This window comes from Nanorana parkeri, unplaced genomic scaffold, assembly GCF_000935625.1.
Source record: "Nanorana parkeri isolate BGI_ZX_2015 unplaced genomic scaffold, ASM93562v1 scaffold252, whole genome shotgun sequence".
NCBI lineage: Eukaryota > Metazoa > Chordata > Amphibia > Anura > Dicroglossidae > Nanorana > Nanorana parkeri.
In genome coordinates, this window is record NW_017306520.1 from 513353 (window position 1) to 527967 (window position 14615).

At 40.6% G+C, this 14615-nt stretch overlaps 1 protein-coding gene across 1 annotated transcript in view; it reads right to left on the reverse strand.

The window, feature by feature from the left end:
* The window catches only part of ITPR3 (inositol 1,4,5-trisphosphate receptor type 3), a 218399-nt gene that overhangs the window by 22671 nt on the left and 181113 nt on the right, over positions 1–14615 (reverse strand). The window contains 4 exon segments of the mRNA XM_018556782.1: positions 7311–7476; positions 7628–7749; positions 11952–12053; positions 12335–12515. Coding sequence (XP_018412284.1) covers positions 7311–7476; positions 7628–7749; positions 11952–12053; positions 12335–12515 — 571 coding nt within the window.

Genomic DNA, 14615 nt, shown 5'->3' on the forward strand with positions numbered 1-14615 from the left:
TGATTGATCGGTAAGCTGGCTCTATGCTCCCTGATTATGAGGGAGCATGAAGCCGCCTTCCCAGCCAATTTAGGAGATCGGGCAGCGTGTAATGACTCGGCACCCAGGTGCCCTTAGTTTCAGGGCACCTGGGTTACTGCACAGAGAAGCATACCTGGTTAGTGGATAGGGTTGAAGTACAATGTAAGTCGCACTTTCATATGTTTTCTACTGCCAGAGGTTGCCAGAGACAGTATGGTAGTTTAGTGTTTGGCACTAAGGACTTTCAGCAATGTGGTCCTTGCTTCATCAGCTTCTTTGGGGGTCCTAGGTGACATTAGGGGTCTCTATAAAGAGGACCTGTCACATCCTCTTTGCTATCACATAGGGGGTTTTCTTAGCCCCCTATGTGATTGCAATAAAGTTAGGTGGGGAATTTTTTATTTTTTTTATGTTACACATGAAAAATAATTAATTTTTCTTTATAATTATTAATAATTATAAAGAAAGAAGTCCCCACCCATACATACACGCATCCGTCGGGTGCACATACTTGCAAAAACGACTATTGCGCCCATTACGCCGCACATGTTACATATCGCATGTTACAAATGGTCAATTTTGGGTATGGTAGTTTTTTGCGATTTTGCGCAATTTTAAAGCTTGACATGTTTGGTGTCTATTTACCCGACGTGACCCCGTCTTTGATATTGTACCCAAAAAAGTGAGTAATAATAATTGTTTCCTAACATAATGTAAAAAAAAATCCTTTTTTTTTCAAAGTTTTCAGTAATTTTTCCTTAATATAGTAAAAAATAAAACCCCCAGTGGTGATTTAAATACCACCAAAAGAAAGCTCTATGTGTCCCCAAAAAATGGTATAAAATTCCTTTCAGTACAGTGTTGCATGACGGAATAAATGTCAGTCAAAGTACCGCAGCGCTAAATACTGAAAAATAGCCTGCCCAGGAATGGGGTGTAAACACCTGGTCAGCAAGTGGTTAAAGTTGGCAGTCATCATACTTGGCTAAGTATAAGTGTCTACCTTTGGCTGTAGCTTCTTATGTGTTAGAGAACTGATGCAGCTCGCAACTGACAGGCTAGGTTTTTATTTATGCTCTGATTTTCTTTTGCTTTCAATGCTAAGCTTTTATAGAGACATATGACTCTGCCTCCTCCAACAACAGGGGATACGCTAGACTGAATATTCGCTTACCTCCTAACCTCCATGACTAGATAAGCCCCACTTGATGTCGGATGGGAAGGGTTGTATATAGCAGTTCTATCTAGTAAGGGTAGATGTATATGAGGTGTTCTGCTTCACTCTGATGTTTTTTTACTTTTGTGTTTTTCCCCTACTATTCTCACTGAGGGGAGGTGGGGACCTCTTGCACTCTACCTATAGTTGCTGCACTAGAATTATTTGTAGTCATTTGTAGAATGTCTGAGATTATTTACTACCATAATAAGAGGTGTGTTGATGTCCCCTTACCCCCATAACCCTACTGTGTCATGGGTAAATCCAGAATGCCTTTACATAATACTTGATCACATTTGATGGGACTCAGATTTTAGCCTGGACACATTGATTTTTAAAAAAAAAGACTTCTGCAATCCCACCACCTCTGTGAGACCCTCCGTGAGTTTTCTTTTCAGTGGACCGACTCACACATAAAATATTTAGGAATTAAACTCCCAGCGGAAACACAATCTATTTCATACCTATTCACTAGGAGATTAACCTCTTCCTGACTGATGACGGGATTATCCCATCACGATCGTTCAGTTCAGTAATGACAGGTGACGGGAAAATCCTGTCATGCAGTACAATGAGCGCTGGTCCCGAAGGGATCAGGGCTCATTCAGTTACTGCTGTTGATGGGCCCCTCGGGGTCTGAGGCAGACCCTCAACAGCAGATTATGTGGTCACAGTCCTGTGATCACAGCAATAGCTGATCGCTGTGATCGCAGAGCAATGACAGTCACAGAGCCGACAGCAGCTCACTGTGTTGTGAATCTGCTACCCGGCTGTGTGTTACAAAACTGATACAAAGGGGTTGATTTACTAACCTTATAAACACGCCACGAACAAGTATACACCTCTGTAGTGTGTTCCCTCCCAGCATGATCTATTGGTGGAATCTAGACACCTTTTGTAGTGTGTACACACCCAGCAGGTGTGTTGTGCAAAGCCCTGCATGAATTGCAAGGTGATGTTGTGTAAATTAGCTCTACGTTGTGTTGCTTGCGTTAATGAATACAGGAATGTAAATGCATTAGCTAACCATTTTTGTCTAAACTGTGAAGCAGCATTATATGTGCATCATGTGCATGATTTTTCCATATATGGCATTAGTGGAAATATGCTTTTAGAGACTTGCATGCCGCTATTAGAGCGGTGTGTAGCCTATGGCGCATGCTACATGACGCGAACGTACGTAAATAATTAAAAACGCGCCATAACGGCGTGAAAATGTGACACGTTGCTCGTGTTTGGTTGATAAATACGTTTTGCTGTGTAAAAATGTACACGCACCTGGTGCGTGTGTGTGTTTAGGTTAGTAAATCACCCCCAAAGTATCTCTGAGGGGAATACTGTTTTCTTCTCAGAGATACTAAGTATGAAAGCCCCTGTAAATAAAACGAAAAACCCCTTAGTGCCCCCTAGTTAAAAAAAATTAAAAAAAAGGAAAAAAGTTTTAAAATACATTTAATAAAACAGAACATTTAGTGCTGAGTATGCTATTAAAGATAGGAGACAAAATATACCGCATTCTAAAATTGTTCCACACTAAAATTGTGTTTCACTCCCTGTATTTTGTGACCTATAACTCCCAAAATAAACTGGAATCCCAGACATATGATGTACCCTATAAATCAGGACAAATTAAATAATTTATTATGAATTACTTTCTGTTAGCTACACTAATTCTGTACACATTATTATTGCCAAAACTGTTTGCATTTTTTATTAAAAAAATAAGAATGTATAAATGCATATGTCACACCAATTTAAAGCCCATTTTGTCTTTTAAAAAAATGGTATATAGTATGTGTACGTGCAATGAATGAAGAAGATGGAAATTATGGTTAAGCAAACACAGCACAAATGGCAAAATTGCTCGGGTTCCCAGGAACAAAAACATTTTCTGAAGCTGAGTCACTAAGAGGTTAAACGTGATCTCAAGAAGTGAAGGGATATCTCCTTTACCTGGTTTGGTAGGGCATCTATACTCAAAATGAATGTGCTTCTGAGACTATTGTACTCATTTCAGGCAATCCCTATACAGTTACACAAATCTTACTTGAAGGGCTTAGAGTTAGAATTTTCGGGGGTTTATTTTGTAAGACAAACATCCCAGACCTGCATGGTCTTTACTGAAAGCTTCCAAGAGTAATGGAGGATTGGGTATCCCAGATATCTGTAGTTATTTCCTTGCTCAGAGTTGAATAGGTTCATAGTTTGGCACATTAACAAAATTTCCAAACTCTGGGCGATCCCAAGAGCCAGGTTGGTCACCCCAACTGTTACCTTCACTTACCTGGCTCTCGGACAAATACAGCCTGCAGAGTCTTGATGTTCATCCTGTTTGGTTGGAGCCTCTTTGAGAGAATTCCTAAACTTTGACACAAAAACATGCTAAATACCTTAGACTGTCCTCTGACCCCCTTGAAAGATAATCCGGACTTCCCACCAGGTTCTTCGATGGACTTTTTGAATAATTGGTCACCCTCACAGCCTTTGACTGCGCAGATTTTCTTTAACCCCTTAAGGACAAAGGCCTTTCATTTTTTGTTTACGTTATAATCCACATTTTAGTCCTGCAAATTACTTAAAACCCACAAACATTACATATTTTCTGAAAGCCAAGACCCTGTATAATAAAATGGTGGCTGTTTCAAAGTTTTATGCTGCACGACATTAGCACAACTTATTATCAAACCCCCAAATTTTTTGAAAAATGCACTTAAGTTAAATTTAGTGCCCCAAAACACTACATAAAACCATTTGTTGTTGTAAAATATAAAATATGAGGTTACAACGAGTAAATAGATACCCAACATACCCAGGTTAAAAATTGTGTGCGTCTGTGAAACTGAGACAGAATTCAGCACCCCAAAAAGTCCATACACAATGCTTTAAAAGCCGCTGCAGGTCATCAGTTTAGAGATATGTGTAAATATTGGCTTCAGAATTATTGCTTTCACTCCGGCGTGTGTGGCGATACCTAACGTCTAGCGCAATCGTCGTTTTCGTACATAGGGTCAGCCGACGTCTGTTTACATGACGACATGCGTGATTGCAGGGGCGGGAGACTTACATTTTTTTATTTTTACATTTAATTTATTTAATCTTATTTTTAAAACTGTTTTTTTAACCTTTAATTGCTGTCACATAGGGGGGCTTACAAGCCCCCCCATGTGATAGCATAATGGCAGTGACAGGTACTCTTTAAGGTGATGTTGGGGGTCCAACATTACTTCATTAGCGTATTGCTGGGCTTCAGGAGCCCAACACTGACAGCAATGGGACCGGAAGTGATGCAATACGCAACACTCCCGGTCCCATAGTACGGGGAGGGGATCGGCGCACAGATGTTCGCCGCTCTCCTCCCCAGCTTCCCGCTGACACCCTGCAAGCTGGTCCCGGGCCTGTAGGAGGGGCAACGGAGCCCGGGAAACAAGGCGGGGGTGTCGGGGGTCTGTGTGACCCCTTCCGACTTCATGACGGGATTGTCCCATCATAGGTCGTGAAGGAGTTAAAGATCGCTGTTTCATTTGCAGGACTGATGTGGCCAGCTTCACTAAGAAGGTGGACCTATCTTCAGGCCAGACGTTATCTGACTGATCCATTTAAGCAGACTAATTTCACTAGAGGACCGACATCCTTCAAAAGAGCGTGCACAGGAAAGGGTAATTTTAGACACCTAATTTCATGGTTTTACACTCTATAGCTTTAGTACTGACAAACTCACCCACACAACTTCTCTAAAGGCAAAATGGGAAAGAGAGTTAGGCCTGGAGATCTCAGGCGAAACTTGGCAAGACATGTGTCTGGGAGTGGCCATATGCAATTCGTTCTGTTCCGAGTTGAAATTCAGACGAGTTTCTGCATATTCAGATATTCGGATGCATCCAAATTTTTGAATGAAAAAAAATAACGAATTCAAATTTTTGATAACCAAAATTTTGGATGCATCCAAAAAAAATTCTGAATGTCAATCAGAATGAATTTCTGTTGTCAAATGTTAAAATAAAAAACCCTCCCTATGTTGAGAGCATGTGACCTGTATGGTGCAGGAGAGGGAGCACACGCCCGTCCGCTTCTTGCTCTGCCAGGTTGCTGCTCGGGTCAAGGGCCTCGCAAGAGATTTTAGGGGGGACCCCACACTTTTTTTTTTAATTGGTATTGGGTGCTCCCCTAAAATTCCTACCAGACCTAAAGGGTCTGGTATGAATTGGGGAAGAGGGTGGGTGGGAGCCGAAAGCTGTTATTTGTTTTTTTATTATTGTATCTGTGGACCATCCAAAAGTCAAAAAGAAAAATTTCACCTTTTTTCTGTTACTTTGCTGCAATGAAAATTCTTCGTAAATATAATTTAACTCATCCGAAATTAACAAAAATGTCAGATTCGTCTAAATCTGAATCTCGAAATGAATTGACTTTCGGACCCGAATCCCAAGAAACTAAATAACAAAAAATCCGAAATGAACCGAACTTAATTTTTTGCTGGCTTACACGTCTACCTGAGAGTGCACAAATTATCAGTAAGCAGCAGGAGTCGAGAAACCAATATTAACATTCTTACATACTGGTATGGAAACAATCCTCCACCGAATTCATTACAGTGTATACAGGGTCTGTTGGAGATGTGGCCCTTGCTCCAACCTTTTTGGAGACAGGTACATGACTTGATCTGCCAAATAACTGGAGTAAATTGGAGGTTTGCTCCAAAAGTTTACCTACATTATATACAAGATCTAGCTAGAACTGGAACCATGAAATCCCTACACAGACATCTGATTAACGCAGCACGGACATTAATAACCATGGTCATTAAAATAATCTTGTGTTCTCATGGTAACTGAATGGATAAACCATGTGGATTACATTTGTGACATGGAGGAACTTAATTTCAACAAACAGGATAAACTTAACACATTTTCAAAGCTGTGGGCCTGTTGGAGGCAATTCACATATGGACAATTGTATGCAAAATTCAAATCTAGGCCTGTTCTGGTCTTAATTTGAGTTCTGGATTTGACCTTCTGTAGGCTGGACCTGGTCCTTGCTACAGAGTTGCATGGTGGGGGGACTGTGAGTTCCCTGTCATGAGACCAACAACTTGGTTGTGGGACACATGCAATGCGTTACCTACCTACTCTCCTGAACTTTTCTCTCAGTCTTTCTGTATTTGTTTCAACCCATATTTCTTACTTTTCTTCTCCTACCACCACCCCTCCCTTTTTAAAAAAAAATCCTACTCCCCATTGTATACAGCCCTTGTACCAAAGCTTAACAAGCCCATGTCTATAATGCTGAAGATTGATTTAACCATGTGGGCTTTATACTTGTTTGTAATTGGACATGTTTATCTCCAGGTTTGTTTTTTTGCCTACTGTTTTAAATGGGTGTGATGTTAGACGCTTTATTTTGTTTGCTATCGAAAAATACAATAAAATACTTTAGGGGAACAAAAAGAAAAGAAGAACATACAATCAGATAACATTAAAAAGAAACACACATCGCACAGGCCTTTTCTAAAAGGCTGATTATCAGGGTATGTCTCTTTTAAGCTAAACTTTTGTCCATTTATGGATTTTTTCAGTTTATAAAGGTATGTTTGATGTTTTGTTCGCCCCTTTTATAATTGCAAAGCGTTGTGCAGGCGTTATCAGCCATTTTTGCAATATCTTACAGTAATAGATCACATTTAAAGGCTGTGTCAATGGCTTTTGCTTTGGGCTTGTGTCAATGAGAAAAAGCAGCTTGCTTTTGACATCATTATTAGATGCTTATGAGATCATTCAAAATGCACTGACAGGTGACCTGCAGTTGACCTCGTTCTGACCCGCTTCAAGCTGCTTTTGCATTTCCATAGACTTGAATACATTACAATACAGAAGGCAAATGTGGGTAGTTTTAGACTTGTCCAAAAACATGAGACAATTTTAAACTGTTCTTGTATACTAATGGACACTTTTTATACATAGGTTTTAATGTATAACAGGTATTGGAGTTACTGATACAAGTAACATGTTTTATATTAAGAATTTATCAATTCATAATACACACAATTTATACTGCACTAAGAATATTCGATTCTTACCACAAATAAAACAGGTTGTTTTCAGCACCTCCTCCTTCTTCTGTTTCTCACTCCTCAAATCTGCAAATGTGTCGATAATGACACCAAAGATTAGGTTCAGGACAATGATGATGACAATGAAGAAAAACAGGAGATCAAAGACCACTCGTGCTGGAAAGAGAGATTCCTGTTGGAAAATACAAAATAACAGTTTAAGCTTCAGTAAGAAATACATTCTACATTCTAGCTGCAGTTAACCTTGCGGTAAATTTAATAACAGGCAAATACGTTTTGACAGGTTATTTTCTTAAAAGGCTAATGAAATCACTTTTTCTTACATCTTTAGAGGGTTTTCTTAAAATGTCTCCAACACCACCTCCATTCCTTAAGCCATGATTAAGTACGGTGACAATGCACATGAGCAACGTGTCACACGCTCTCTCTGTGTCATCTTCTTCATCTAAGAAATTAAGGTATAGAGAGAATTAAATAAAGAAGAAGGATGGGAATGTGGAAAAAGCAGAAGATTAAAATAATGAATGAGACACCGCGACCTATTTGTCAAAAGATGAAGTTTAATTCTCCGCAAATAAAGATGTCGATTTATTAGGTAATACATGCCATTTTCCTATACTTTGTAAATTGTAGGTATTATAGGGATGTTCAAAAACTATGTGCTTCATTCTTCTTTATGAAATTATCAATATTATGCCCTGATGTGTACCAATTTTCATGGTCAGATTTTAATTTTTTGTTGTAGATCATTTTAGTTGTATAGTTGAGCATATCTCTGGAAATCTGGTATATAGTTACATAGTTACATAGTATTTGGGGTTGAATAAAGACATACGTCCATCAAGTCCAACCCATATAGGTCCACGCATCATCTCATTCTTAGGGATACTGGTATCCCTGGATATTACGGTCCCTCAAGAAATTGTCCAAACGTTTATTGAACAAATCTACACTCTTGGCTGAAATCACTGCCGTTGGCAGTGAGTTCCAGACCTTAACCGCTCTTACTGTAAAAAACCCTCTCCGCCCATTGTGCTGTAATTTTTTCTCCACCAACTTCAGGTGGTGGCCTCTAGTCTTTGTAATGGAGTTAATCTCAAACAGTTTGTTGCCAATGTTGCTGTCACCATTGAACATCTTGTACATGAAAATCATATCCCCCTTAATCTCCTTAATTCCAGAGTAAACATGTTTAAGGTCAGAAGCCTTGTCTCATAGCTCTGGTCCTCCATTCCCCTAATTAGTTTTGTTGCCCTCTGCTGGACTCTCTCAAGTTCAAGGACATCCCTTCTCAGTACCGGCGACCAAAACTGGACCGCGTACTCCAGATGTGGCCGAACCAACGATCTATATAGAGGCACAATTATAGACTTGTCCCTGCAAAACATTCCCTTCTTTATACAGGACAAGACCCTGCTAGCTTTGTTTACCGCAGTTGTTTATTTTTATGTCCAAAGTACATTACTTTGCATTTATCGACATTAAACCTCATCTACTATAGTATTGCCCACTCCCCTATTTTATCCAGGACCTCCTGCATGGAAGGGACAGTGTGCATATATGCGCATGTGTGTGTACTGTGTTTAAAGATATATGATATAAAATTTTGTATGCTGGCTAGTGCTTGAACAATGCCCAGTGGCATACCAATAGCCATAGCAGCCCACACAGCTGCTATAGTGTCTGGGGTAGAAAACTAAACTATGAGGTTTCCAGTATAGAAGGACTGAAATTAGACCTCAGCATCATCTATATACAGATTCCCTCAGTGCAACATTTCCTTATCTATCAGAAGTATTTTCTTACCTATCTAAGCAGTGTAGATTTGTTTGTAGATTATCCTCTGAATTTCTGTTACAGACTGAGTGCTTGCTTACACCATGTACGAACCATGTCCAGACCAGAACAGTTTGTTCCTGGACCAAAAAAGCATCCCAATGTATTCCTATGTTATTTCTGGGCTCTGTTCACACCAGCGCAGTCCGTTCCGGTCCAGACAAAAAACAATACTGCTTGTATCATTTTCTCTGGTCTGGAATGCATGTAAACTCATCAAAAGCACATGCAAAAGCACTGGACCGCCCTTGAAAGCCCATTTTAAGCTTAAAAGAAAACCCGCTTCAGAATGCAGCATAATCGCGGTAAAATCGCGGCACAAATGCACTGCACTGCATTTACAGATCTGCTCCACATCTGGTCTGGACATGGTGTGAACACATTAGACAAGGACAGAAAGTGGGGTTTTGAGAGCACCAAAGGAACTTACTCCACTAAGAGATTCATATAAAAGAGTTAATTTTAATTACATTCATTAAAAACAAGGGCTAGAAAGCAATCCAATTAAAAACAGTTGATTAGATAGCTCCCTGTGCGCTCTCTCCATATGTACCCTTCCTACAGCATGGTTAATTCATAGCAAAATAGGTACATAGTTTAGGAAACAATCTGATAATACAGACAATCAAAGATAAGGTATAATGATTCCTAAGAAACTTAAATGCTGTATGGAGTTGGTAGAGGTTCATAAATGGAGGAGCTGGTACGACGTTTCGCGCACCCAGGCGCTTCTTCAGGTACAGGAGATATCAATTCAAGTGCTCTGGTGTGTATATGTGTCTGGGCGGGTCTGGTCGAGCTACGCCCCTGCGTAGTCCCCCCTAAAAATAGGAGGGGTACTATGTTGGTCAATTGAGTTTAAGGGGTAAGAAAAAGGGGGAGGAAGAGACAACAACAACGAGATGTTTGGGTCGCTCAGGCTGATGGCCACACAGTTTTAGGAGACGAAAAAAACGGAAAAGGCATGGACCAGGCAGAAGTTTCTGTCTGTTTGTCTTCCAAGATTAGGTTCTCCGATTACCCCCACGCCACCCACATCTACTACCGCTGTCTAACTGCCGCAGACTTGTCTAATTTAAATTCTAGGGGTGTGGCACCTACCATTCGGACCCAGATCGAAAACCATCGTTTATATCTATGGTGTGAACACAGCCTCAAAATAACTCTATGTCTAGTACAGTCACAAATCCCTGACTTTCTCTTCTGGTAAAACCTTATAGGAGGGCTGAGGTTTGTGGTTCTACAAAAAAAAAGTTTGATGAAGCTAGGAAGCTAGAGTTTAAATGAGTTTGTTTAGTAAACTCCCCATTATCCGGCACTCTCAAGCAACCAGCAAAACAATTCGAGGACATACTGTATGATAAATAATATTGATGCACCGATACCAGTTTTTCTGTATTGAGTATGAGTATCGATACTTTGCTTTCGTTACCAGTCGTTACCGAGTACCGATACCAGTTCTTCCACTGCCATGGAGCCAGCTTCCCGGGCAATCTAATTGCCCAAGAAGCTGGCTCCATGTTGTCTAACCTGCTTGATTGGCTGAGAAGACGTTTTCAAGGTCAAATTCAACCAGTATCGAGCCGGCTTCATGGCCATACAGGAGGAAGGCGGCGACTAATTACCCACCTCTCAGCTTCCTGATTGGCCCGGGAAGCCAGCTCCATGCTGATTGGCTGGAAAGCCGGCTTCCCAGCCAATCAGCATCAAGCCGGCTGTTCAGCTGACTCGATACTGATTGACCAGGAAGCCAGCTTCCTGGCCAATCAGCATGGAGTCGGCTTCCCAGCCAATCAGAAAGCTGGCAGGTGGGTCATTACTCACCCCCCCAGCTTCCTTATGGGAAGCTAGCTCCATGTTCCCTTACGGCACGGTCAGAGGAAATCGGCTGATGGGAAGTTCCAGTATCGGGGAAGGTATCGGAGCGTTTGGGTGAGTACGAGTACTCGCCAAAATACTCGGTACCAGCAACATCGCTAACATAGAATAGATAGACCCAAAAACAATAGGGAAAACCACATTTTTCGTGCCTTGCGGGCACGTAGTAAATTCCATGAGCACGTGGTTTAATTGATTTTGCACAATCGATGTGCCCACTGTCTACCAACTCCTGAGTCTGCATAAAAGTTTAAGGAAACAGAAACCTTTAGTTAAAAAGAATGTACACAACTACAGAGATTTGTTTTTTAATACTGTTAAGCACTCTGGTGTTGGGAGATGTATATGAGGTCAAGGAGTTGATAAGGTAGCAACTGTCACACTTTAGGTGGCCCCTGACACTCATGCTGAAGTTAAAGCTAATCTAGATATTTCAAAAGTTATAATCATTTTATAATCAGATTCCTATTATGTTTATACAATAGACAATACCCACTATAAATGCTGATATATGCAAAAGTGCGGCTGAAGCTTTCAAAAGGTGGAGACCCTTTATTTTCAGCTAGAAGGTGGCTGGCAGTGAACACATGCAAGGCTGCATTTGATCCCTTTTGTTTTTATACAGTAAATTGTTAGCTTTCTTCCTTTGGCAAGGACATGTTTTGCATACTCATCTTTTTACCTTTTTTATTATTTGCAATTCTACATTTTTCTGCACAGTCGGAGTAAGGAATTTTTGTACATCATTTTATAAATAGACCCTGTGGTTCTTTGTACGAAAAAAATGACTAAAAAGCATTACATAAATGAAACAAGCAATAAAGAACGGCAGCGAGAGAACATATCTGTGAACAATGCAAGACATCAAAATATGGAATGAAAGAAAATAAAAAGTGACAGCGGTAATTTATAGAATACGGTGTTTATAATCACCTTCTGGAATATCCAGTACTGTAACAGTACAGTCAGTTTGGTCCTTACTGCAATATTCTGCAAAGTTGTTTGATCCCAATGACTGGGTCATTGTGTTGGGAGCTGTGGAGAAGCAGACTCTTTTGAATTACATTCATGGTTTTATAGCCTTCCAGACCAAGATACTGTAATTTATACTGCATAAAACCGCCTTACATGAATAAAGCATTTATATGGACTGACATAAAAGTCAACCTTATAATACAAATCACAGAGCTAAAGCCTTCCAGTCATATTGCTGCCAGTATCTTGAAATTCTCATACTTTATACATGCAATTGATGGCCAAGATTCAGGCAAAACTATAGTGAATGTTCAATATAAGCCATTTCCCCTCCAGCTCACCCTTGGGTAGCCGGTCCACTTCCATAATAAAGTCATCTTTTAAAAAGAGGAATCCCACAATGGAGAAGAGGTAGACCAGAATTAAAGCAAGCAAGGCAGTCAGAAGAATTGATCGACCATTTCTTGTCACACTCTTGATCACGTTAAACAACGTCTCTTCGCGATATATCAGGTCAAACAGCTGGAGGTGGAGGCAATTAACACAAATTAATGAGGCAGCCATTGACAGAAATACTGTATAACTTTCCTTTTTCATAGTAATAAATAACATAGGCTTAGAAAATCAATGTTTTTTAGTTCAGTAAATATTTTCTGCTCTTACCAAGGAAATTGTTTTACTAGCTATTCTGTGAAATGCTGGAGGCAACTTGCCATATGCTCTCTAGCTTTAGACTAGGAATGCTTAAAGTGCCCCTAAACCCAAGAACAAAAACATACAGGGTTATTCACAAAAGAGTGAAGGGTTTGGAGAAGGAAGGAGAAGTGAACAATCTAGGACAACATAGCTGAACTGGAAAGTGAGCTGAATTGGAGCTATTTTGGCCAAGTTTGTAACTTCTCTTGCCTTCTCCAAACTCTTCATCCTTTTGTGAAAACCCCCCCCATAATATGTTGCAGCTTTCCAGTACTTAGATGTGGTGGCTGCAATATTTTTAGTTTTCAGTAAATATTCGGCAATTACAGAACATTCCTGTTGATCCTGCCAGAAATCCAGTGTAGCTTCCTGTACACTGAACTGATATTTCAAACAATGGTATATTCCTTCAAAGCTATCTTCTGTAAACTACAAATCCCACCATGAAATGGAGATGTCCAGTTCTAGGTTGACAACGCTGCTCCTCCACATATACAGTACAGTTAGCATTGTCATGTTAGTACAGGAATTGTGCAACTGGCAGGATCACCAGGTGAAAATAAAGCTAAAAGGCCCGAAAAAAGAAAACAAATGCATCCACCAAACCACTCAGACACGGTGTGACTACAATGACCCATGGAGGGATGTTCTCAGTCAGTAGAATCATAAATGTCTGCCTAAATGATGGCAGCTTCAAACAGATATGAAATGTGAATCTAAAAATGTATATCGGTGCAACATACAAAAAGTGTAATGTGTTTAGTTATACAGAATGCTGAATGGAAACCTCCACTAAGAGAAATGCAGGGGCTACCTTTTACTAACTTGCAACCAGCATGTATTTAGTTAAAAGAGAACTATGGGGTAAGTGTTTTTCCCCATAGTTCTCTTAAGGGTCACGGGAGGATATATACTAACCACCTCCAGTGACCCGAAGCTCAGTATATCGCGAGCTACAGCTCACGGTATACTGAGACCGCTGCATCCAGGATGGATCCCGACAATGCTGTAGAGATCCACCCAGCTGCCTGAATGACACCTGGCTCTGCCTATCTAGAGGCTAAGCCAGCTGTACCCGCCCCCTACCCATCCGTTCCTCCAGTAAGCGCTGGAGGATCGGAGCAGGGAGGGGGGGAATCCCTGCAGGGGGCCGTGACTGACGGTCACGGCTCTCTGCAGGGAGATGATCGAGAAGTGAGTGAGCGACAGTATGTGGTCACTCACTTCCCCATCTAATGAGCCGACGTGTGACAGTTTCATTGTCACACGTCGGCTCGAACTATGAGCATGAGTGATTTGCACTCAGCTCATAGTTCTCCTTTAAGTCAGAGGTAATTCTGAATTCCTAATCTGCATACTTGTTCCAGGTCAGTGGCACAGAAAGTACTGAGGCCTTTGGTTTGATCTAACCAGGCAGGCGATAAGTATTTTTAAATGGACAGCTCACAAGTATTTCTGTGGCAGTTATACCAGTCCCTCTCTCTAATTATGCCATGAATACTGATTAGAAAATAATCACTATCCTGATTATCCACGTAAGTCACCTTTTTTTTGCAGAAATAATGCTACTCTGCAATCATTAATGTGCCCTTAAATATTTAAAATGCAAGCAGTTTAAGTATCTTAACTTGACTAGGTATCAGTGGCTTGCAGAGCTCAGGGAGGGAGGGGCAGCACAAGAAGCCAATCAGTGTTTCAGTGCAAATACCATGCTAATAGGAAGAGAGAGCACAATGATGGAGAGACGAGCTCATCATTGTGCTGCTTCTCCTTTCATTGTCCAGTCACAGGACAGGGTTGAAGAAGAGTCCTGTCAATTAAATTGAAAGTTTAGCAAAAAAGATAAGGTCCCCTCTGCTGCCGTGTACATCACAGGACTGAATGGACAGAAATACAAATCCTTTTGACATGTAAAACATCCTTCAA